The sequence below is a fragment of the Hermetia illucens genome, chromosome 2 (assembly GCF_905115235.1).
Source record: "Hermetia illucens chromosome 2, iHerIll2.2.curated.20191125, whole genome shotgun sequence".
NCBI classification, from domain to species: domain Eukaryota; kingdom Metazoa; phylum Arthropoda; class Insecta; order Diptera; family Stratiomyidae; genus Hermetia; species Hermetia illucens.
In genome coordinates this window covers 10,631,388-10,657,915 of record NC_051850.1, presented here as the reverse complement: position 1 = coordinate 10,657,915, position 26,528 = coordinate 10,631,388, and the positions used below count along the sequence as shown (strand labels likewise).

At 46.1% G+C, this 26,528-nt stretch overlaps 1 protein-coding gene across 2 annotated transcripts in view; it reads left to right on the top strand.

The window, feature by feature from the left end:
* Positions 1-456: 456 nt before the first annotated feature.
* The window catches only part of LOC119647602 (membrane-bound transcription factor site-1 protease), a 38,078-nt gene continuing 12,006 nt past the window's right edge, over positions 457-26,528 (top strand). For both annotated transcript variants that reach the window (XM_038048629.1, XM_038048630.1), the window contains exons 1-4: positions 457-821; positions 21,880-22,539; positions 22,605-22,685; positions 23,128-23,427. In XM_038048629.1, the coding sequence (XP_037904557.1) occupies positions 486-821; positions 21,880-22,539; positions 22,605-22,685; positions 23,128-23,427 (1,377 nt within the window). In that variant the 5' untranslated portion in view covers positions 457-485. The remainder of the gene's footprint in view (positions 822-21,879; positions 22,540-22,604; positions 22,686-23,127; positions 23,428-26,528) is intronic.

Genomic DNA, 26,528 nt, shown 5'->3' with positions numbered 1-26,528 from the left:
ATTTTCCATTACGTCGCGCTTTCAGTGAGATTTTGTTGTGTTAGAATTCAATTAAAATAAAGCAAAGAATGGCGCAATCCAGGCTATCAAATTAACCATGGTAGTCCTCGTTGCCGCGGCCAATTTGGCTAAAGCAAATATTTACAAGCGATTCAATAAACAACGAGCCCAGACATTAAACAGATGATGACTTCATTGCGACACTCATAAATAGCAAATCTCCTCCCGATTCCCGTGTCGTATCTGATTGTGAAACGTTATAAGTGCAATTGGGCAATAAATCAAGCGCGGAGTGTGTGTTCCATCGCATATGTGCTCTGTGCCGCGGCACGATCAAGTCGTGGAAATAATCTTGTGCCAAAGTTTTTATCGCGTTGTCGTGGCTGTCGAGCTCCCGCGGTTCCGATAGGCAACTCTACTTCGAGCATACCGTGGTGGCAGCGGAGCCCCAGCGTTTCCCCCCCGAAGGCCGTCAAGGGGGCACAATGAGTCTGCGACGCCGCCACCACCATTCCCACCAGCAGTTTCGTCCGTTATACTTAGCATTTGGAGTTGTCTTGCTCGCGTTCACCTTTCGCTCAGATAATTACGGACTAGTTCTAGCTACGTCCCAGCCAGGTGACTTGAACCGCGCAACCAATGCCAACTCCAGTCCCAGTCGAAAGTGCTGCAATGAAACCGGACCGGCGGCGAACGGACACCGTGTCGAGGTGCAATTTACCAGCAAAGTTGTCCAGAACGAGTATATCGTCGCATTCAACAATTACTACAAGTCAACAGCTCGGGAGAACTATCTGCGTGCCGCACTCAACCCGTCTAATGTAAGTTTTATTGGAATTGATTCGTGACCAGTTTTTTGTTTGGCGTGACCTTTGCATTTCATCTGCATGCGATAGACGGCACTTGTGAAGTGATCCGCTCCCAAACCACTGAGAATGGATCGCCTGCAACTGCAGTGGTTGATGCTAAGTCGCCTCAGCCGGTCTGACCTAGTTTGTTGCGGGTCTGTCGATGCAATCACTTTCGTTTTTGATTAGGCGCCCGACAGATGCGATTGGCTTTAAATCGGCGCGATAAGCGGATTTAATTGACTCAATCGCCTTGTGGAGAAACTATTTCATTCCCATTAACGCTTTTAAAAGATCACTTGCATATTTGCATAGTAGTCGCTTTTAGGGTCCGCTTTAATGTTGCACATTTGCCATTTGTTTCGATTAAAAAACAAGACCACCTCCACCCGCACATTCCTCAGTCTCTCTTGGCTGCCCCTGAGATGCTTGCTGTAAACTTTCCTAAAAACACTTCTCGATTAGAAATTCTATTTTCGATAAACAACTAAAATAAGGAAAGAAATTTGGTCCCATTGTTTACAAAAACCTGTCGAGCGCGCGTGCGTTATTTATAAAAACCCAACGAAAATATTTGCGGCGAAATAAAATACCATCGAGAGATCAGTGGAAAGAATAGAAGATTTATTTAACGACCAATTCGTTTGGTATTATCAGCATGAATTGCACAACGCATTTCCAAGAGTTATCAAGCGTGAATTGCCGAATTTTGGTAATTACGGAAAGCATAGATTATTGCAGAACTTATTACTGAAATGTGACCGACCTCTCCGCCATAGTTGAAGGCCTTTCCATATTTTAATTCTGAGATAAGAAGAGATTCGTTAGAAATACCGCCTAAATCCATTTGAAACCATCCTTGTCTTATGACTTTGACTGTATTTTCCCCAAGACTTTCCGAGAAGCTTGACCCTCCATGGCCTTCATGGTTCTATGCTATTTTGCTCTAAAATGTACGACACATTGGCCTTGCTTTGGTGGCCCCTAATGCCGCCTCAAGGGCAAGAGTTGACGAACAGTTTGGAGGATTTTAATGGCAGTTGTGATACGGAGGCGCAGGGTCAAATTGTTTGCGCCAAGTTATCTGTATTTTCATAATACGCATAAAACCACAAAGCCAGATTTAGCGCTTTTCGGGCACCAAATGGCAATGAACTCTGTTGGATTGTCGACTGAAACGACGCAATCTAAATAAGTCAACTTATTAACACCTTTTTGCATTAATGCAGATAACAAAGTTTGACCGAATATTTTAATTTTGGGGTGATATTCATCAGCCGTTGGGCTGCGCTATAATGAAGGCGGTAATGGAGACAAAGATATTTCATTGGAACAGCGACGTAACATGCTATGGTCGCTTCCAAAAGCGGGCATCGTCGATTGAGACGAGGTTGAACGCTTCGTGGAGATAAAGAGAGCCATTTGGTCTCACCCCGAAAGTCGGTCTTGAAGAAGTGCTCCCGTTGCTAAAGGACTTTAAAGGGGCCCTCATATAGTGGGAATAGCATCTACCGTAATGAGGACCAGCGAGTATGTCTCGAGGTGCTTGGAGGTACCTACCTAGTGTGCCTGAAAGGTGGAGTGGCCGCAGTTTGACCAGACACAGCATGCTTAAGCCACTTAACCTTGCTGTGATATCCAGCACAGGATCGGCGGGGAATCGCAGATTCTTCACGTACACCATCTCTGCGGGCCTGGCGAACTCTTCTCGTTGAGCTGTACGAAGGCCGAGGAGACGAAAGGTAAGGAATGCAACCACGACGGATCGTCGCGAGCCATTAAGGTGGCCTTTAGTGTCCAGTGCTAATGTTCCAGCATCCCATTGGACGTCACGGACGGTCCTTTGACGTTTGAAACCCAGAAGCCTGCCTAACTCCGAGAAAAAAGTGGACTCAAACTGCATTCCCTGGTTCGCGATGATTATGGCTGGTATACCAAAGCGCGGTATCCATTCTCGACAGAGGGCCTCGGTACATGTTTGTGCCGTAATGTCAGTGAGAGATATTGATTCAGGCCACCTCGTAAACCTGCCAATGAAGTGCAAGTAGATGTGATGTCTACTTCCCTTCTCAGTGCTTGTTGAATTTACACTTCTCGCACGCGATGCACTGCCTAGCCCAAGAGTTTACGGCCTTGTTCTTGGATGACCAGAAGTATTTTCCGTCGTCGTCCTGAAGCCTGGGTGGATAATACTTCCTTGCGAAAATCGGCCGGAATAAATGGCGTAGGTCCCTAGTCAGAGGTCTCGCAGAGTAAACAGGAGTTTGTGGAAGGTAGATAGGTAAGTATCAGTGGCCACCCGAGGAGCCCAATTAGCGCTGTGGCGCGCCGTTTTGATGCCACAAACTCCTAAGAGCCGGCTCGAATCTTCAGAGTCAACCCGTAGCATTCACGAAGGAAAGCAACTCTTTCACCCTGCAGCCAGAAATCTATCTGAGGTCCTCAAAGGATGGTTTACCCAGTGTCCGCAGCCTGACTCTAGCTAGAGCTGGGCAATCGTAGAGAAAGTGCCTGCGGATCACCCCCCCCCCCCACCCTTCTCCGCAGCTTCGGCAATGCGAATTGTAGGATATGCCGAACCTGGCGGCATGCTCCCCTATGGGTCAGTACCCCATACAGACCGCCGCAATCTTGAATACATTTGCACGCGTCTGGCACAGGAGCTCTCGTAACCGGGCTATGTTATAAGCGAGACAAATCCTCCTTGATTTGGCACAGGTGGTAAGCCTTCGTCATTTAAGGCCCGCGGCTGCTAACTAGTACGAATAGACTCCGACAGTCGCCAGCGAGACACCCACTGTGCCCACCGAAGGTTTGCGAAGAACACAGCCCCGCGTGGTCAATCAAGAACTCAGAGGAGGGTGACCTTGAGCGTGCCGCCAAGACCATTCAGCGCATCTCGGCACTGCCCCACCAGCCTGGCGGATGTCGTTGCTGAGTACAAGGGCCTTGGTAACCTTAACTATCGGTCAGAATGGCTTTATTACGCTTGGGGCTTGGATCAAGCTTGATCCATCGACAGACTTCCAGTATCGTCAGCACTTCCGCTTGGAATACACTGGCAAAACCTGGGGGACCATACGACTCGGATACATTGTGTGTTTTCAAAAAAAAAACCCAACGCCAAGTCCACAGACCATCTTTGATTCATCGGTGAAGAATAATGTGTCATAATCTTGCAAGACGCCACCGGTCTTCCACTTTGTCCTAGTTGGAAAGTCAACAGCAAAGTTTCTCGTGAAGTTCAGCTTGCGTGCGGCATTGTCCGTGGGGAATGCCTAGATTTCCCAGGGTATTTCGAATAGAATGTTACTGTGGCCGTAGAACTTGGCTGCCCAGTATCCGGACTTTCGTAGTCTAACGGCACTGCACGCTACAACGCATTCTTGGGGGAGCAGATTCACATATATTGAGAGCATCTGCCTGGCAGGACTGCAGAGCCCCAATAGCACCTGCACACTCGGTTTCTTGAATCCTATTAAGCTTCGTTCTATTTTATTTTTTGCTCAAAGCCTGCCACCATACAACGGTCGTACGTTAGGATTGCACGCACTACAGCGGTGTACATACAGAGAACCATCTTCAGTCGGACACAACATGCAAAGGTTTTCTTCCAGGCCTAGAAGGCTATACAGGCCTTCTTACCCTCAGTTCTATGCTTCATCTTGAATTTAGCTTTGGATCCAGGATTTCACCCAGATACTTTACATTGAAGGAAAGAACCAATATTTCAGCCGTGGTGGATGGAATTCAGGTACCCTTGTCTTGGTGGTGAACAGCATCAGTTCCATTTTGGTTAGGTTTCCTACACCTTTCGCAACGTTCCTTCAATGATCGCGCTAATAATGGACGGAAACATCCCTACCACTAATATCACCAAGTCGTCGGCATATGCCACTACCTTCACCCCGCTGCTTTCCAATATTCGTCAAATTTCATCCATCACTATTAGCCAAGACACCTGATAAATGGCACCACCACGGGGCGTGCCTCTGTTTACAGCTCTGGTCAAATGGTTGCCTCCCAGATCCGACTGGTAATGCGTAAGATACCCCTCCAATCCAACACTAGTCAAGGCTTCCTTGATGGCGTTGGTATTAACGTTGTTGAAAGTTCCCTTTATGTCCAAGAAGGCTGCTAGTGTATACTATGTGTACTACAGTGACCGCTCAACCGTGCCAATTACCTCGTGGAGAGCGGTTTCTGTGGATTTGCCTTTGAGGTAAGCATGCTGGGACATAGAGAAAGGCGTTCTCTCCATAATAGCCTTTAAGTGGATGTCCAGGACGCGTTCTAGGGTCTTCAGCGAGATAAGGCTGATTGGTCGAAAGTCCTTCGCGGACTCATGGGCGGGCCTGCCCGCTTTCGGTATGAAAACCACTCGTGCGCGTCTCCAGGACTGTGGTACGTAGTCTAAAGGGATACAGCTCCGGTAAATCTCAACAAGCCACAGCACAAACCTTTCCTGATGCTTCTGTATCTATCTATCTGGGCCCGGAGATTTAACCCTCCAAGCTAGGCTCTGACTCACAGTCCTCCTCGCTGACGGAAAAGTACGTCTGAACCAACAGCTCCCAGGTTTCACCAGAAGATTCCGTCCAGGATGGGCTCTTATGTATCTTGGACAGAATCTTGCTGAGTCTCGCAGATTCGCTAGTGCTTTCGATGTTCTGACAATAGTCCAACCAAGACTGCCTCTTGGCGGTCTTGATGGCTAACTTGTACTTCTTCAGGCAGTCCTTGTATGGCTGGAAATATTTATGCCTGTATCAGATGTTGAGACTGAGCGAGAGCTTCTTGAGACTGACAATATCTTCATTCCACCGCGAAAGTAGTGTCTTCTTGCTATTTTTAGTGGGGCACGAGACTTTAAAGGCGGTATCGAATGCCTTTTCCAGAGCCCCGACCTTTGACTCCAGTTCGTCTGTCGTGCCAATCTTGCTAGTGAAAAGATTCCAACTATGGTCTGAGACGGATCTCTGGTAAGACACTCTCCAGTTCTCCATTGTTGAATTCCGTTGTCGGTTATTAGGGAGATATCAAGAACTTCCCAACCATCACGGTTCTCCGCGCTGTTGCACAGCGATAGGTTTGTACTAATAATAAAATTAACTTTCCACACACGTGTTATATGTCGGAAGTAAACTGGCTGATGAAGCCGAGTTGCCGAACTTGGCGAGGAGGCGCGTTGTCGGGCTTTTGTTTGAGCCCATATGTAAGGGGCTTGTGGTCCGTGAACACGGTGAACGGCCTGCCCTCTAGGTAGGAGCGGAAGTAATTAATGAAGAGGTATACGGCGAGTAGTTCACGATCGTAGGCGCTGTAGTTACGTTGAGCTGAGTTGAGTTTTTTCGAAAAGAAACTTAACGGTTGCCAGGTTTGGTTTACCCGTTGGTAAAGAGCGGGGCCTATCGCTGTGTTCGAGGCATCGACAAACACGGCTAGAGGTGCATCTTGGCGAGGAAATCCCAGTAGTGCAGCATCAACTAGCTGTTGTTTGACAGTTTCAAACGCCTGGACGGTGTAATGAAATAGAATGTCCACGCCAAAACCTTCAGACACTTTTGGTACGTAACAGTGGTGCTATTCCAAAGCGAACCAGTGTAGAGAGCGAATGAATCTCCCATGCTGCTTCGCTCAGAGTAATCGCACGCCCACCATTTCTCACCATGTGCTTCGAGTAATAACTGTTATTTGTGTATACATCTTTATGCACTCCTCGCTTATTAATAAATTGCATTTTTTTCATTGCTACGGGAGATTTATGTAATAAACACGAGCACGGAGATTCGCATTCACAGATCGAAATAAACAACACGCGATTTAAACCTAGAAATGAAAAAGAAATAAAACAAATCGGGAAACTGCAAGCTCGGGGCTTCAGGTATGAAAGGTTTTGTTTGTTGCTTGTGTGAGTATATTTGAATGCAAAACTATCGCATTTGCACGTAGCCCGTAATATATATGCAATTGACATGTCAGACTACTCACTTTAGTGTGATATTAATATTTAGCACGTTGGGTTACAGTAAATTTACACGGTAAAGGCAAGAATGGGTCCGTTAAATAAATCATCAATTTCCACCCCCTGCACTCCCCGCCTTTCCGAGGAATGTCAAAACTAGGACTGTCATCGAAAAGCACTAATCGAGACCGACGAATATGTATATATTCGGTGAAAAAAAAACTTACAAACTCTCTTTCCCATGTAGCCCCCCCCCCCCCCTAAAACTCAACGTAGAAATATGTAATTCACTGCATATCTGGGTGTTCATACGAGTACATTCCACCTTTTCACCAAATTTGATGTCAATCGGTATAGCCGTTTCTGAGAAAACTGCGTGTGACAGACAGACAGAAAATGAATCGATTATAATAAGGTTTTGTTTTGCAAACAAATCCCTAGAAAAAGACGACTGGACCGCTTGTGAAGCCCTAAAAATTCGCACTCGAGGGCCGCGACCGAAAAGGAGGATCCACGAGGGATCACATCCTCGATCAATGTTTCCCCTGTCTCAGATGTATTGTGAGGCGCGGTCTCTGAAGTTCCCACCCTACCTTGACATCCTTAGGCCATGATATTGGAAGATGTCCCTTTTTTAAATAGTTTTGGGGCGTTAAAGGCGAGTTGGGGAAAAGGAGTCCTCAAACTACAAGGGAAATCAGTTAGGATTCATTTCAAATCGAACGACTTTTACGTTCATTCAGATTTAAATATCTGCAAATCAAGATTCCAACTCAGTGTTGGGAACGGGAGTGAACACGATAAACAGGACACTGCTAAAGTTTCATTGGATTTTTTAAACTTATCCATTGAATTTCACCCCGAGTCGGTCAAAATTAGGTCGGGAAAGCCAGATTTTCAAATATTTTATTTTATACACGCACCGAACGCATTCTTTGCTAAAGTTCCATAACCTTATGCGAACAAATTTAACAACTTGCCTTACCTAACACTTTACAATGGCCTCTAATCAACTCCCAGGTTCAGCGGTTCCGTTGTCAATCGATCAGCCAGTCCTGCTAATTTTCATGCAAAATGCATTTTCACTCGCCTCAACCAGATCAGCCGTTAGGCCTACATTCGAAAAGATATGAACCGGTCAAGTGTAAATGCAAAACCAATGTTCCCATTTGACCGGTCATACAATATTTGAAAATTGTTGTTATGTACAATTGGCAATTTGTATATAAAGATATAAATGAGTTTTAGAATTTTAAGGAGAGGTAATAGGTGGTAGGTTTTGATAAATAAAATGAAATGATCGATTTTTTTAATTTTAAGTGCTTGATGTAAATGAATATTGTGGAAGGGAAATTGGGAGAAATATATTGAGAAAGGGAAGGGGTGTTAAAATGGAAGAGAAGGGAAGAGTATTACATATTAGAAGATGCATTTCCTTTTTATATTGTGTTTGTAAAAGGCGAATGAAGGACTGCACCTGTCGCAAACGAATATGTGAGATATATTTAAAGGCACGATTTTACTCAGGAACATCACATCCGGTGAGAATAAAACCTGTTTCATTGCCCTATTTTGCACAGCCCCACTTCTCTTGTTTGAAATGAATATTTGTTGTATTGCTTAGAACGCAGGAAACCGGTACTTTTCAGTGCTGACAATCGAAAACTTGGGTCCATTTAACTTTTGGGGAGCCAAAAGGGCATAGCTGGATCATTCAATAAAATCAACAAATCGCTTGTCTTACTTACAGCGGCAACAAAGATTTGCATCAAATTGCGAGAAGTTGTATATTTACAAATACTAGAAATTTGGTAATCCTCTAATCCGCTAATCCTCCCGCGACATCTTAAGCATTCCACTTAAGCCACCCTCAGCCCTCAAGGATCGTCAACGATCCTTCATGGGTCGTTTACGATACGGGGAGTGGCGTCCCCGAGGTGCCCGAGCAAGTAGTTCTGACCCCCTAGCTGGCATAATACTTGCGTCCTAGGTAGTAGCCTCGAGAAAGTTTCTCGGTGAAGAGCGAACTGCTAATGACCGATACACGCCGGGACACACTGGGAGTCCCCGGAGCCGTCGACAACTCCCTGTCGACGTCGATGGGGTGATGTGAGCCTAGCTCTGCCAAGGTGGTAGTTGTGGCGTGTATCAGGAGCCAGCCCCTTCGGGACCCTGGTCGGGTAGTGTGCATTGAACCGGTGTTAGTAGACCGCGTTGCCCCAAGCGAGCGCTGATCCATCCGTGAATTCCGGGATCAGCTAAGCGTAGGTCTGGCCTCAGGGAACTGGGGTAGGGGCTGTGTCCCCGAGGGTATACCCGTTCCTGACTATTGCGACCCCCCCTTGCACACGATGCGCTGGTAAACAACTCAAATGGAGAATAAAAACGAACGAAACGAGGAGATAGTGGAAATCGAGAGTGAGCTGGCTGCGTTTATTCGCAGCACGAAAATGCACCGTTCGCCCCAGCGCCCAGCGAAGGACGCAACAAGGACTGAAATACCCGACGAGACATCGGGACGCGCAGACGGAGACAAAGACTCGGAAAGTGATGCAGCACCTGCAACACAGATAGGAACCCAGACCATACAGCACAGTGCTGTAATTGGAGAAAGAGGCACAGTGGAAACTGCCGAAACTAATAAAATGGTTTCGAATATAAGCCGAGTGAGAGGACTGTCGATTACTCTGGCGCAAGCGGAAGAAGAAAGACTTATTAAAAAATGCACGGCAGTTGTGAAGCACATGCGATCTTCGACGTTCCTTCAGAAAAACGTCGGTAAGGGGGTGAAAAACGGGCTAATGGAACTGGAAGAGCTCCTAGACAGGATTTCATACTATAGGCGAACATGAAAAGTAAGACAAAATCCGCAGGAAGCAGAAACAACCGCGCCTCCCGAGGAGAACACCACGAGTACCAAACGGATCGCTGACAGCCCATTGCAGAGCGAACTTGGTAAAAAACGAAAGGAGGAAGGGACATCTGAAGGAGACTTCACTCAGGTACTCTCCAGGGTTGAAAAGAAGAAGGCGAAGAGGATCAAAAGACAACAACACGTCGCGCCATCAGAAAAACCTCTGCCTAAAACTAAGGCGGACACGAAGGAGGGAGTGCCAAAAGAAAAGGTGGGGAGACGAAGGAGGACTAGACCGCCAGCTTTGCTTATTAAGCCGACGGAAGGCAAGACTTTTGCGGAAGTCCTCAGCGAAATCCGTTACAAAATCAAACCCGAAGACAACGGAGCGGAGGTGTAAAACGGTACGTAAAACGAAGGATTGGTGGAGTCTTAGTCGAACTAGGCCCGAAGACTATAAATAAAGTCACGTTCTGTGAAGCAGTCAAGGGGCTTCTAGGAGAAAAACCTTTGGTTTCTAGCCTGGAACCCACGTGTGCTTTAGAAATACGAGACCTTGACTGTCTCACGGAAAAGAACGAGGTAGAAGAGGCCATCAAACGCGAATGCCCGGAGGTAACCAATGTCCGGATTGGTATCACCTCCGCAAATTCCCGAGGCCAAAAACTCGCTATGGTGGAAGTTGCCGAGCAATACGCGAGGAAGCTTCTAAACAGCGGGAAAATAAGAATTGGTTGGGTAGTGTGTAGGATACGAATTCGGGCCGCCCCAACCAAATGTTACAGATGTTTGGATTATGGGCACACATCTGCAAACTGTCGGGGACCTGACAGAAGGGCAACATGCCGTAAATGCGGTCAGGCAGGCCATAAAGCGAACAGCTGCAATGAAAACGAAAGCTGCGTTCTATGCAGGGACCGTGGCGCGACTGATGAGAGCATTGCGCACACTGCGGGATCGGGGCGGTGTCCAGTTTTCAGAACTGGAAAGAGCTACGATACGGTCAACATGATTCGCATCCTAAAAATCAACATGCACCGGAGTGCAACCGCTCACGAGTTGCTAGCGCAGTTCGCTGCGGAGACCAAAGCTGATTTAGTACTCATCAGTGAGCAGTACCGAAACAAGGGCCCAGTTTCATGGCACCCAGACATATCAGGTACCGCTGCCATCTGGGTTCGGGACGGCACCCTCCTGGGGGTTCTTGCCCAAGGCCGAGGGGACGGCTTTGTCTGGATTCGGTGTTCAAGGATAACATTTTTTAGTGTCTATCTTACGCCGAATGAGACGATGCCGAACTTTCGTCGGAGGCTTGAGGCTTTGGAGGGCGCTATCTTAAGCACGGATGGGCGGATCTTGGTCGGGGGTGACTTCAATGCTAGGGCACTTGAATGGGGCATGCCTCGCACAGATTCCAGGGGGAGACAAATTCTGGAAATGGCGGCGAGAACAGGACTGGTAGTTCTAAACACCGGATCCACCCCAACGTTCCGGCACCCGGGCTGCGAAGGAAGCATTCCAGACGTAACCTTTGCATCGGAATCACTTGTGTCGCTGGTGGACGGGTGGCGAGTTCTGGAAGACTTTTCGGCAAGTGACCACCAATACATTGCTTTCGAAGTGGTGGACACAAATTCTCGGTGTGCGCCACCCCAGCGATCTTTCTGTGTATGGAACGTCGCGAAAGTGAACACCGGGAAGTTTGTCGAAACTCTGGGAACAGGTGGGGCCACGCTGAAGGGTACTCCTGGGGGCGGTGGCGCCGCAGCTGACACTGTCGTAAATTCAGTTATGAACCTAATAACGACGGTCTGCGGAGCCTCCATGCCCAGGAAGACATCGAGGCGCGGCAAACCTTCCATGTATTGGTGGACAGTGGAAATCGCAGAGCTCCGGAAGGAGTGTCACAGGCTCCGTCGCTTAACACAACGTCTAGGCGACCGGGGGGAGTCATGTACCATAATAACGGAGTACAAATAAGCCAAAAGGAGACTCCGCAGCGCCATAAACAAGAGCAAAGCTCGCTGCAAGATCTGATCGACGCGGTGAATGGGGATCCGTGGGGACTCGATTACAAATTTGTAACCCGAAAAATCGGGGCTCTGCAGAAACCCTGTTCATTTAAGGCCGAGCAGATGGATCGCATTGTGGGGGCACTCTTCCCTGCCTACCCCGTATGGGATGGTGACGTCGGCGCGGAGAGCGCAGAGGACTGCCCACTTTTCTCTGTAAAAGAGTTGGAACAGGCAGTCCTCTCTATGAAAAACAAGAAGGCGCCAGGACCCGATGGTATTCCAGCAGAGGTGTACAAACTGGTATTCCAACACCGGCCAGACCTACTGTTCGGCGCATTCAACACTTGCCTGAAAGAGGGCATTTTCCCTGCTCGTTGGAAAGTTGCGAGGCTTGCGCTGATCCCTGAAGCGAAAGGCGATCCCGAACTGCCTTCTTCATACCGCCCACTATGTATGCTTGATACTGCTGGGAAAGTGCTCGAAAAGCTCATCAGAAGTAGACTCGCTGAAGCGATACGCGCTGCCGGAGATTTATCTCCCCGGAAGTTTGGTTTTAGGGCAGGGAGATCGACAATTGATACTGTCATGCAGGTCGTGGACGCCGGTCGACGAGCAGAGGCACATAGCCGCCGAACTCGACGGGTGGTGCTCCTCGTAATGTTTGACGTCAGAAACGCCTTCAATTCCGTAAGATGGAAAGACATTCTAGGCACACTAGACAATACCTTCAACGTGCCGAACTATCTCTTGCGGATTTTGAGGGACTATCTGAGATCCCTGCTCTATGAAACACTAGAGGGTCAAAGGTGGATGGAGGTCACGTCGGGGGTAGCACAGGGATCTATCCTAGGGCCGGACCTCTGGAACGCTACCTATGACAGTCTGCTTAAACTCGACATGCCAGAGGAGTCGCGCTTGGTCGGCTACGCAGATGATGTCGCAGCGCTTGTTGCTGGACGCACTGTCGAACAGGCGCAAAGCAGACTCGGCATATTGATGCGACGGGTAAGCGGATGGATGACTACTCATGGTTTCAACCTTGCACTGGAAAAAACCGAAGTAGTCATCCTGACTAAAAAGAGAATTCCGACCCTGCGTCCCATATCGTTCGGCGAGTCGATAATCGAGTCAAAATCAGCGGTAAAGTACCTCGGGTTGACTCTTGACTCAAAGATGAGCTTTTCTGAGCAAATCCAAGCAGCAGCGAACAAGGCTGCGGCTGGAGTTTCGGCGTTAAGTAAGCTAATGCCAAACATTGGGGGTCCTACGTCTAGTAGGCGACGTCTCCTGATGAGCTCAACGCAGTCTGGCCTGCTCTACGGCGCAGAGGTATGGGTTGGCGCTCTTAACAAGGAGGTATATCGTAGACGCCTCGCGCAAGTACAGAGACGGGGAGCTTTACGGGTGGCGTCTGCGTACCGCACAGTCTCTGAACCGGCCGTGATGGTGATCGCGGGAGTTATCCCCGTTGCCCTTCTTGCTAGGGAGCGTCAGGCCATATACAAGCAGAAGGGAGGTTGCTCGCGAAGCGAACGGCAACACACTATACGAGTGGCAGCTCTCTTGGCAAAATGAAACTAGGGGCAGATGGACTGCGCGGCTCATCGGCAACTTAGGTGCGTGGCTGAATCGGAGGCATGGTGAGATTGACTATTTCCTTACCCAATTTTTAAGTGGGCATAGAAGTTTTCAGTCTTACCTGCAGAAGATTGGAAAGGCGCGTTCTCCGGATTGTGTGTTTTGCAATGGAGTTGTGGACGATGCCCACCACACTTTTTTTTCTTGTGGAAGGTGGGATGGGGTTCGTCAACAGCTCTATTTAAACACAGGGGATCTCTCTCCAGACAACATTGTGGAAGAGATGCTGAGGACTGCTGACAGCTGGAACCGTGTTGCCCATTACGTTCGGGCCCTTCTCGTTGCTAAGAAGATAGAACTCGACCGGTGGAGGAGCCGGATGGCAGGGGGTTCCTTGAACCGACAGTTCCCTTCCTCCTCTCCCCTCTCGTTGGTGAAAGGAATTCCCTTATTTGAAGGCTCCGCAAGGCGGGAGAGTTCGGGGGCTGGCCCGAAGTAATGTGACAAACGGTTCCAGGCTAGCTCTCTGACGATGGGGAGGTGTTTAGTTGGTAGTCCGACCACGTACCGAATCGGGAGTCCAACACTGTGTGCGTAAATGCATTCACCTACCCTACCCCAAAAAAAAAAAAAGCCACGGACCATTACAAAAGCTTTCTCTTTTCAGTATGTTAGTAACCCTATTCTTATTTACCATTGAATTAAGCGGTACTTACGGTTAAGGCACTTTATTTTATTCTTGCTTTCTGAGGTAATTACACCGAAAATTGAATTGTTGCTACAAATTTGTGTGTTTCTGCACCATCAGCCTCCGGGTAAATTCCAGATAGAGGGGTAATGATTGAAAAAACACTTTTTTTTTTCTAAAAATTAAGTAAACAAAAAGTTCAAGAACTAAAAATGAATGCTCATCTCACTGCGGGTGTTGAGAAATTGGAATTTCCATGAGTGCAAAGCATGGGATTTCATTCACTTCCAAATACGAATCGGAATTTGGTAGATTTTTCTAAATTTACCTAAGAAGAACCAGTCAGTCAAGCAGTCAGTATTATAAACAAACAACAGATATTTAAGTTCTTCTGGGCTGATTCCACACACAAGTTCCAATCCCCAATCCAAGTATAAATTAATTTCAAAATTTACATCACTGACAATCATGTAAGTAGGTTATTATGTTTCCTCATTTTAACAATTTCTTAATTGCTTCATTGAGGTCCGACTCAAGCTCCTCATCTATCATCGTCTTTACATTTGTTGTTATTTCCTCATTATCTCTTCCGAGGGTTGTATTGCATATGACAGAGACACCATGTTCATGACCACCTTATCGAAGCATGTTGTCATATATAATACCATTTCAGAATGTTCATTTAATAATAGCAAATCCGTGCGCAACTACCTAACTTAAGTGCAAAAAAAAACAATAAATTCACTCGAAATTTGCACTTCAGATAACACAGAATTATAAGCCTCAGTGCCATGATAGTATTTGCGTGGATGGTTTCTTATAAAAGGTGTAATTTTGCAAAAGTTTATATTTAATTACATTATGATAATGGAATGTATTTCAAGAGTAGTCATAATGGCATCTCAGGTGACTTTGATCTTGATTCGCACACTTTGTATCTTTTGGAAACAACCAAACAAAGCATCATCAAAGTTGAAGAAAAATCTGTATCAAATTTGGAAAAGAGATGTTTGTTCTGTATTTAAAGAATTTAAAGCCCAAAAAGGGAACAGTTGGTTCCCGAAATTCAGTATTTTCATGGAATAAAATTCGATATGTCAAAAATAGAACGAATATCCTTTTTGTCAAAATTTGAAACATTGGCTAATAAGATAAAATTGCCTAGGGTTCAACAGGACCAACTGAATTTAAAAAACAATATCGTAGCAGCTAGAAAAGAGTTAAAAAAATATTGAAAAAGGAGAAACATAAGGTTCTAAGGTAGTTCTTCGGAGGTATAAGGCCTTTTCCAATCAAGAATTATTACCTTTGTAGAGCGATGAAGAAGCTCAATAGGTCAGTCCTGTGAGAGCCATTAATCTTGTTGTCGGACAGTAGCTGGACGAGCCGAGGAAGATTAAATCTTTGCTCAACACTTGAGAGACGTCTAAGGGGAAGAATTAACGCTTTAGATTTCCCAAGATATACTGACATCTCTCTACCAAAGTACTTTAGAATATTCACGGTGGAAAAAGGGATACAGTCCGTAATTACTCCTTTGTAAGCTCTGAAGGCTGCTTTTTGGTGTAGGACCAGCATTTGTCTACGTGATGGCCAATGGTGAGCGAGGCCGTAATGACCCCGTCCAAGAAGGCGATGCATTTTTATAGACGAAGCGAGCGGTAGCTTGAATTTGATACATTTACCCGCAAAGCATGGGGCTTGCTGTCAAAATAGATCGTCAGCTTCCCCTCTCATGTTTCCGAATGCAATAAGGAGAAAATCACTTGCTTATTGAAAAATATCTATATTAAATAAGACCTTAGAGTTAAGTTGAAAGATATCTGGCTTAACCTGCAACAGATTGTTGTTCACCATTGTCATGTGACCATTTTTGATGATCGGTTTCCTGTGGGCGATATAGCGACTCCTGATATGTTCATGAAATCTAGTCATATACTCGTATGATGATAGTTATCATATACGGTATCCACGAACGCAAACCTTGCGAGAGAATTTGTTCGTTGAATAGGACGACCGTATCTACATTACGCGATGTGGCATGCCTATATTGCACTTGCGCAGCTGCCACCTGCAAAAAACTGCATGCTTTGATATTTTAACAAGTGGATGCCCACCGAAATTGTTGAAATCACAGCAGTGCCTTGAGTCCACTATATAAAAATGACACGTGACGCTGCAAAATATTCTCTGTCAGGCTACTTGGTTGCGTCACTGAGCTGAATTCGCAGCGCGCAGCGAATGTTCAAGTGTGTATTGATGCCTTTAAACATATTTCGCCATTTGGCTCTATCAAATGCCTGATCTGGTTGCAATCTCGAAGCTTTTAAATCTAGCGTATCAAGCCGCCGTTGTTTCGGCCTGCCTTTTGGTCGTTTACCATCAACTTCGATGTTCAGACTGATCGGTACAAACCCATAACGATCGCGGATATCCTCATTTCGGATGTAATCTAAACGTTTCACGCCACTAGTCCAACGCAACATCTTCATCTCCATTACCGCAAGACGCCGTTCATTGTCTTTTATAGCCAGCCAACACTCAGCATCATAGAGAACGACAGAACGGACGACATTGCGGTAAATTTTAGATTTGAGGCGTTCGTTTATACGTCGATCACAGAGAACACCAGTTGTTAAACGCCACTTCATCCAGGTTGCATTAATGCCTGAAGTAATTTCTTAACGCATTGGCTGATAGCGTTGACCCGAGGTATTTAGATCGCTCAGTTCTAGGCAGATCTGACGGTGATTGTGCCTGTGTCATGGGGATCGGTCGTCAAAAATTCAGTTGTTTAGATTCAATCTGAAACCGTGTTTCATGAGGTGAGCATTCCATTTCTAGACAAGTTGCTCGAGGTCATTTTTGCTATTTGATTGATTTGAAACGACCAAAAAGCAGACCTAAGCAACGGTGGCTTGATACGCTGGATGGGGATTTGAAAGCCTCAAGATTGCACCCAGATCAGGAATTCGATAGAGCCAAATGGCGAAGTCGATCACGACGAGCCGACCCCGCTTGTGAACGGGACAAAGGCTGAAGAAAAAGAAGAAGATTTTTGCTGTTTGATGCTAGGAAAACATCATCTGCATAAAGCAGTGTATAGGACGTTGGATGTCCCGTGTGACGATGTGCATAACAAGAACAAAGAGGAGTGATGAGAGGGCACTTCCTTGATGAACGCCAATAGAGACACGAAACGGTTTTAATACACTCGCCAGACTTCGAACTTTACTTTTCAGATCGTGAATCCAGCGCATGAGTTCTACTGGCACTAAGAGATGTCGTAAAGCATACCAGATGAGTTTGTGTGGCACACGGTCAAAGGCTTTCTCTAGATCCAAAAATGCCATGTAAAGACGACGATGCTTCTCACGGTGTTTCTCCATGAGTAACGATGCAGCGTGGATTGCGTCAGTAGTTCCGCAGTTTCTGACAAATCCGGTTTGATTCACGGTTATTTCAACGATTTCGCGAATACGGTTGTCAAGAATGCGTTCAAAAATCTCCATGGTGTGGGATCCGGACAGTAATTTGAACATTCTGCTGAACTATCATTCTTTTTCCGTATTGGAACAGTGGTACTTTCTTGCCAGTCAGATGGTGTTCATCCTTCCTGAATAACCCGATTAAAGAATTCACTGAGCCATCGTGTTGGCTCCCAGCTGTTCGCTTTTCAGAGCTCAGATGCGATATCGTCAGGTCCTATGGCTTTCTTCGATGTCATTCCAGGAATTCTCCTGGAGCATATGCTCTCAGAAGGCCGTCGCGGTTCCCATCGTACCAGATAACCTCCCGTGAGGCTTCGTGGCCAGAGCCACTTCAGATGAGTCTCTTGCAGACTCGGGTCTGATCGCCCTCCTCGAGTACGGGGGGACGGCACTCTCTAACGGGTTGACTGGAATTAGCTCGAAGCGGAGAATCGCATCGAGACCTTCCCACCAGTCAACAACCGCTCTGCGTACAATACAACACGAAAGACGTCACAAGACAACACTAACACAAAACACACAGGACTGGTGGCTATCCACCATGGCCGCTATGTCTATTCGCCAATCATACTGCAGGTGAAGCAGCGTGAAGAAACTCCCTCCTTGGTTGGAAGGCAGCCCGGATATCACAGTACGCCAGACAAACACAGAGGACATGGAACCAGTCCTCTGAGTCTGCCCCACACAGAACGCAACTCCGACTGGAGGCAAGGTTCCGCGAGATGCCCCGTCCGAAGTCCATGACGGAACTTCGTCTGGCAGACACATATCTGACCTAATTATACATGGCCCGACCTTTCCCACATTCGTCCTATCTAAGCTGCCACTTAGAGGTTACACTCACGTCTAACATCCTTTTGACCGCAAGCGGTCCTAGCCCGTCCACCTGATCAATACTTACTAAATAGGTTTGTAGCAAAGGTACGCCTCTCCTGATCCTGTAGGCCGTGGCACGCCGGACCCAACAAGTCCTGCATGGCGTCGGACCGTACGGCATACAGGAAGACACGATAAAAACGCCACTCGCTGACAAGCATAGAGCAGTTTCCTGCCCTGAACCGGCATCGCAAAATAGGGGACCTGTACGCACAACATGCAAGGAAGAGTTCCACATAAATGGATCTAGCAGCTCTCCTGCTTAGACCCCATTCACACCTCATCCCATGCCTCAACTTACACACAAATTTAGTCAAGCATGGCTTGAGTTCGCGGACCCAAAAAGATGCGTTCCGCGATCGTGACTCTCAAGTATGTCACTTTCTGCCGGTATTTCAATGAAACCCCGTTAAGTTTAACGTATGGCGAACGACGTAGGTAGCCTTTTAGCATCATCGCGACGGTTTTTTCCATTGAGACCGCGACACACGACTTTCAGAGACCACGGGTTAACGATGCGCATGTACTCAGTACCCCGCTACTCGAGCTCATGTCGACTGTTCCCCTCAACAAGAATGAGGAGATCATCCTCGTAGGCAACACATGCAGCACCGGTAGAAAGCTCACCCAACAGTTCTTCCATCATCAGGTTCCATATAAATGGACCTGCGAAAGATCCCTGTGCACTCACAAAGCTTCGACAATACAGACGACCAACTTAGGTAATCAAATGCGCCTACAAAAATTCCAAGGACGTACTTGCTATGACAACGGACAACAAAGTTCTTCATATACATTAAAGCGTCGTCAATGTACCTACCAGTACGGAAGCCTTACTGTCTGTCAGACACCAGATGAGATGTTTTCACCCTCATTCGCTGGACCGTAATGCTCTCCAGGACCTTGCCAAGGACCGCTAGAAGAGATATCGATTAAGGTCGCCGGCAATGATAATATAATATAGTAATATAGTGCCTCCACGATTTTAAACCAAATCCCCGAGTCGTGGGGGTTGAACTCTGGAAAACTTTGTATCCAGTTTACCACGGCCGGAGTTATACTCTTATCTGCAGGCGTGTTGCGTACTCTCGGCATTCTCGTTGCCACTGCTTTTAGGTTTACCTAAAACTTGGCATTTTTCCTTTTTTAAATTCGGAGTCACCGTCGTGGTTCAATCTGTTCCCTTCTGGTTTCCTTAGGATCGCCGAGTTGTCTTGTGCGTCCAACTTCCTCCTGTTCCTGCATTCCTTGATGGCTTCTACGTTATCCCATGTGATGCTATGACTCTCTTCAATCATGTGCCGTGCTATCATTGATTTCAGCGTTGTGCTCTTCTTATTTTTCTCCTGGCCGTCTCCGCATCTCTCTCGTGTTCTGTTCAGCATACCGAAACCAGTTTTTTAGTTTGTCCTATGTAGCTCTTCTTACAATCTGGACATGTCACTTTATATATCCCACTGGATCCATATTTTAATTTGCGGTCCTTGGTGGAAAATATACGTGTTCAAAAGGCAAACGAAAATTCACGCCAAAATTGAAACTTAACCATGGACGAAGGACCTAGTGACAAACGATGATGGTTTGCAATGAATCACATTCACACTGAGAGTATCCAACCTCAGATAAAAACAGACAATTACTTGAGAAATTGAATGAAAAAAAAATCGCTCAAAATAAAAACAATTTGTTAAGCTAACTCCCCTGCGACGTCGGAAGCATCTCATCCAAGCCGCCGATCATTATATAAGGCAGGTCTAGGCCGGAATCCGAAATTATAGTGTCGTTAATGATGATTATAACTTCAGGCTCATTATCAACTGAAAAACATTCCACTGTCGCAACGCTCAGACTTTTGTCGCTCACAATGGAACAATACCGATCCCGTTTGTGATAAGATTGAAAACTGGTAACGTTAAATGAATTATTGAGAACGGTAGAAATTGCACAAGACAATAAGGCGGAAGGAGAAAGTTCAATCAATATCGAGAGCTGATGATTTGTTAGATATTTTTACAGTATATGCTTTTAGCAAATAAAAGACCGGAGGGGCCTTTTTTAGGCTAAATTTATTTTGTTCTTGACATTTGCGCTGATATGATTCAGCTGATGTGGTCGCACTTCGATTTTATCAAACTATTCGTTCAATGGGGTTCAATGCCACGAACAGAATTAGCAGTTCTTCCGAAAGTTTTCCATTCATCCAAATTTATCAGCCATAGTTAGAGTGTCATAACTTTAGAATGAAATTCAATCATAGAATTCGGGAAAACAATTGAAACACCCAGAGATCGTAAAGCATTTAGAATGTAATTACAATGGAACGGTATTGAACCCTCGATAACTCGCATTCACGGAACATCAACGGAAAGAGTACAAAAAGAAACAGGACCCGGGGCGCAAAATCGCGAGTCTATCGTTCAATCACCTCGATTATCGCACTATACAAAAACATAATGGTTTCTTCGAGTAAAAAGGTGTATCCTATCCCAGGTTTTAACAAAACAGCACTGAGAGCCGTAAAAGCCATTCGATAATCGATCTTCTGTGCTCAAAGCTCAATCATTTCATAATCAATCATTTTGATTATGTTACCTGGCCTCAGTGAGGCCATATTTTGGGATACTCGTAGCTAAGAATCTTTTGTGTTTTACTGCTGAAGATCAATGTCATGATAATAATTCAGACGCACAATATTCAAAGAGATAATGGTAAAATAGAGTCATCAATTTACGAAAATCTTTTAATGACAGGTCGACTGCTATCAAATGATTCCCACGCCTACCTCTTAATAGCAAAGCAAGCTTTGGAGAAAGTTAAATGCGATGGTAATGTCGATTTTAAAGGAAGTCCACCTAACATGACTATCTGTAACTTGGCCTAAAATATCAACAGCTGCTAACTAGAAATGCAATTTTACTTCGCCTTACAGTCAGTCCTAGGGGCTTTACGTGAGTACCTGTCATGGAGACTTAATCCCACGGTCTTCTTAAGACACGGATTGATTTTGTGACCACAATCAGAGCCCCACAGAAGCAAGCTGCGACGGTACCAGTCTATACTAAGTGCATCGGTCAGCATTCATACTGGTGGATGCAAGACCTACCTAAATCTCTACCGAACTAATGAGTACGGCACCCGTGTTGAAACGCAACACCACGCCGTGACTCGAAGGTCTCTGTTCGCTTGAACGTAACGACAAACCCCATGAAGCTCCCACTAGGGGGCCGACCGCAAACAACCAGGGGTTATCCCGGTTCCCATGGTACCAGTATACCCCTGGTAAGGTTCGGTGACCAATTGCCACTTCAGGTGAGTCCCCGTGCAGACTCCGATCTGAGCGCCCTGATTAGGCCGTTGGAGCATTCGCCTACCGCATCACGGCCGGCAAGCCAATGCGAAACAGCGTCTCTCGGTGCCACCACTATGGAGGTTCTCCTCGGCCACTTTGTTTTGGTTCAGCCGACAGAGTTGCCCCGTCTTCCTCATCGCCACCTCTGAGCACACCTTCGCCTTACAAGTTTTTTCAAACTAAATATTTCACCGCATAAACTTTATTCATTTCAGGTGCATAATTGGCGGATAATACCTCGTTCAAATCCAGCCAGTGATTATCCTAGTGATTTTGATGTGATACTCTTAGAAGAGGATTCCAGCCTGTCAGGCTTGGAAGCGATCAAATCCCATCCTCTGGTAAAAAGTGTGACTCCACAACGTATGGTGCATCGTACGTTAAAATACATTCCCGTGTCAAAGGACGAAATCGAAGCAGAACAAACCGACAACGATCTAAACAATGGAAGCAATGATGCCAATGACGAAGAAAATGAAAAACTGCTGCAGGAGCTAATTGAAATCCTAAACAGCAATCCATCTGAAAGTCACGCTGTATATCAAAGAAAATTACAATCGTTACCTGAAATCAATCTAAATCAAACTGGCAAGGAGAATGGTAGTAATAGCCAGCAAAATGCAACCTATCTAAATGGTGCCAATCGTCACATAAATCGCCGACTATTACGTGCAATTTCGCGTCAAATTACATCGTTGCTAAGAGCGGATGTTTTATGGAGTCTGGGCATTACTGGAAAAGGGATAAAAGTTGCTGTTTTCGACACTGGTTTGTCGAAAAATCATCCACATTTTAAGAGAATAAAAGAACGAACAAATTGGACAAATGAAAAGTCCTTGGATGACGGTGTTAGTCATGGGACATTTGTCGCGGGGGTGAGAATATTTCAAAAATGAATTTTAGGAGAACGGAAATAAATCAAACATTTTCCAATTAACAGGTGATTGCATCATCCAAAGAATGCTTGGGATTCGCTCCAGATGCAGAGCTACATATTTATAGGGTTTTCACAAACAATCAGGTAAGGAAGCTTCATACTATTTTTTGAGAATTGTGGGGCCCTAAGTCCGCATCAGCTTAATGCCGGACCGGACCAAAGTCATCATCGCCTGACATTTTTTTAAAGTTTGGATGGTAAGTCCGAAACGAGGGGACCGTGGACCAAAAAAAGAGGGAGTAAATTGCTCCCCATTTGGTCCGGTCCGGCATTAAGTTGATGCGGACTTAGGACCCCACGATTCTCAAAAAAAATATTTTTAGCTCTGACCAAGCTCTCAATATAATTCGTAGGCATATCGTGTTCTGCGAATTATATAAAGGAGCACTTACCATCTGTGAGCCGCTTCGGTCACGCTGCTCCCAGGGCGGAGGTGAGGCAGCGTCTGACGATTTGCCTCTGCCCCAAAATTATTATTTGGTTTTCCCTCAAATCCATCTTCAATAACATCCAATAATCTTCCCAGGTCTCTTACACATCATGGTTCTTGGACGCGTTCAACTATGCAATACTCAAAAAAATCAACGTATTAAATCTGAGCATTGGTGGGCCGGATTTCCTGGATCATCCATTTGTTGACAAAGTTCTTGAATTGACAGCAAACAAAGTCATCATGATCTCAGCTATTGGAAATGATGGACCACTTTATGGAACCCTTAATAATCCAGGCGATCAGAGTGATGTAATTGGAGTCGGTGGCATGAATTTTGAGGAGAATATTGCAAAGTTTAGTTCGAGAGGGATGACAACGTGGGAACTGCCGCAGGTGAGAATATGTTTAAGTATTTATTAGTTGCGTGCGTTGTTGAGTAGTGCTGTAGCAGTGCTTATTATCATATTCTGAATCAGGACTGGTGGCGGAAATTTGGTACAGTACAGGACTTGTTAGGACTGATGAAGGGAACAAGTGGTTCCCGAAATATCGGTATTTGCAAAATATAAATCAACACTAGCGAATAGGAAAAACTAGTTTTTATTATTTTAAATAATTTAATCCTTAGAAATACCGCAGAATTACATTCAGATACACTACCAAGTTTCTAAGCACAGAGGATCGTGAAATAAGCGCTGTCGTCCATACGCTCTAGATGGCCTGCCCACTGAAGCTTTTGAATCTTGAATCTTTTGGATGGTAGCTTCTGGTGCGTCGGTAATTATCATCCGCCATCAACTGCCACTGGGCCTAAGATTCTCCTAAGAATTAAACGTGCGAAACTATTGATTTTTTGTTGACGATGCTGGGAGTCCTAAACCCGCTTCAACTTGATGACGGATCAGACCACTTGGAAAACAACTTACTTCCTCTCTTGTGATCCACAGACTCCTCTTTTTTGGGTTAAACACCCAAGTTTATAAAAAAAAAAGTTGACTGACGGTTTAATCCACGGCAGAAGCAACTCATCAGATGTTGCCTCATCTCTGCCCTGGGAGCAGCTTAACCAAAAGTAGCAACAAGTGGTAATCACTCCATTTATATATAATCGCAAACACGCTCATCCCAGCGTCCCCAACAAAAACGACGAATTTCACTTTAATATAATACGCACTCATGTCGTGTTTGCGATATATATATATAAATGGAACGATTACGACCTGTCGCTACTTTCGGTCACGCTGCTGAGGTGAGGCAGCGCCTGATGAGTTGCCTCTGCCCTGGACGAAACCGCCAGTCAACCTTTTTCATTGATTTTTGGTTCACCGGCGTGGTTCATCGAACACGCCTCGGTGCCACAACGTATTAGGGGTGTGTCTGTTCGCATTGCCAATAGATGGCAATATCTTTGTAACTGGTTTGAATCTTACACGTGGCAATACTGCATCGGAAAGCCCTATGTGTCAGGTATCTAACATAGTCGACTTTATTTCTTTATTGTGTGTGTTTCTACCATTTTCAAAATGTCAAGTATTGTGCCTGTAAACCGCTCAGGGTTCGAGCCTCCGTTGTGCCGCCACATCACTCCGCCCCCAGCTCGAACCACGCGGGTCCAGCGAAGCAAACCGACCACGTGATCCCACCAATGGGGTCACTAAGCGAATCTGCCGCTTCTCAGGCACTTTTTTGAAGCCACCATGGCTTCGTCAAACGATTTCATGCTCGGCAAGGAGACCCATTCCAGCCCGCCTGGGACGTCGAGCTTGAACGAGTGCTCGCCTCGCTCCAGAACTCTAAACTGACCCTCGTATGGTTGTTGCAGCGTCCACCCGAATGAAGACCTGTTAACACGTCTCCGTTGTCGCGTGTCGGGGAGGTGGAGTTGGTCGCAGCTTCGAAACCGCGGCTCTGAGCAGACGCAGCATGCTAGAGTCGCTTAATCCCACTCTGATGTCCAACACAGGGTCTACGGGGAGGCATACACCGTACATCATCTCGGCGGGTCTGGTCGTGCGGTGGATCGTCGCGAGCCATTAAGGTGGCCTTTAGCGTCCGGTGGTACACCAAAGCGCGGAATCCATTCTCGACAGAGGGCCTAGGCACATAATTGCGCCCTAATGTCAGTCAGGTATTGTCTCAGGCCACCGCGTAAACCTATCGATGATGTCGAGATGGATGGTGTGGAAGCACTTGATTGACCTAGGGAATACGCTTACTTCCTTTCGTACGTGCTTGTTGACCTTGCACTTCTGGCACGCCATGCACTGTCAGACTCAAGAGTTTACGTCATTGTTCATGGAAGGCCAAAAGTATTTTCCAGTGACTAACCGATTCGTCGTCCTGATGCCTGGGTGCGAAAAATCATGTATAGCGTGAAATATTTCCCTGCGAAAATCAGCCGAAATGACTGGTCTCGCAGAGAAAATAAGAGTTTGATTCGAAAATAGGAAAATCCTTGAATTTGTATTTGGAGTTTGCATTCAGCCTCTGAAGCTTTCCGTCGTCTTGCTGTGCCTCGGCGATTGCCGTATAATCGACTGCGGCGGGGACTCTGACCTCCGGGATTCGAGACAAAGCGTTTGCAACAACATTTTGTTTTCCCGAAACGTGCTGGATATCAGAAGTAAATTGACTGATATAACTCAAGTGCCGAAGTTGGCAAGGGGACGCTTTGTCGGGCTATTATCTAAGCCGGAAAGTAAGGGGTTTGTGGTCCGTGAACACGGTAAACGGTCTGCTCTCAAAGGGGGCACGGAAGCATTTTATAGCGAAGTACGCCACGAATAGCGCACGATCGTAGGCGCTGTAGTTACGTTCAACTGGGTTGAACTGTTTCGAAAAGAAGCCCAACGTTTGTCAGATTTGATTCGCCAGTTGGTGAAAAGCGGCACCTACCGCTGTATCTGAGACATCGACGAACACAGCTAGGAGTGCATCTGCTGAGAAAATGCCAGCATTGTTGGGCCCAGACAAGTAGGCGTTGAGGATTGCTTGATGGTGAGCGGCCTTGGGCAAGAAACGACGGTAGAACTTTAACATGCCCAAGAACCTTCGCAGATTCTTCACTGTGGTTGGTAGGGGAAAATTGTTAATCGCCTCAACCTTATCTGGGTCATGTTAGATACCAACAAGAGTTGTCAAGTGGCCGAGAAATGTTACCTGCTTCTGTAGGAATCTGCATTTTTCAACGTTTAGGACAAGTCCGGCTTCAAGGAGACGTTGAAAAATGCACTCGAGGTGGTTCAAGTACTCAAATTCGGACGAAGAAGTGACCAAAAGATAAACGAAACAAAAGTTCAAGTTTCGCAGGAGTGAGTGGATGAACCTCTGCAAAGTCTGCGTAGCGTTGCACAAGCCGAAAGTCATCCTGGTGAACTCGAAGAGTCCGAAAGAGGTGCAGATAGCCGCGTTCGGAATGTCTTCGGGAGCGGCAGGGACTTGGTGCTTTGGTTAGATCTACTGTTTTATCAAATCAAACTCTTTCTTCACAACAA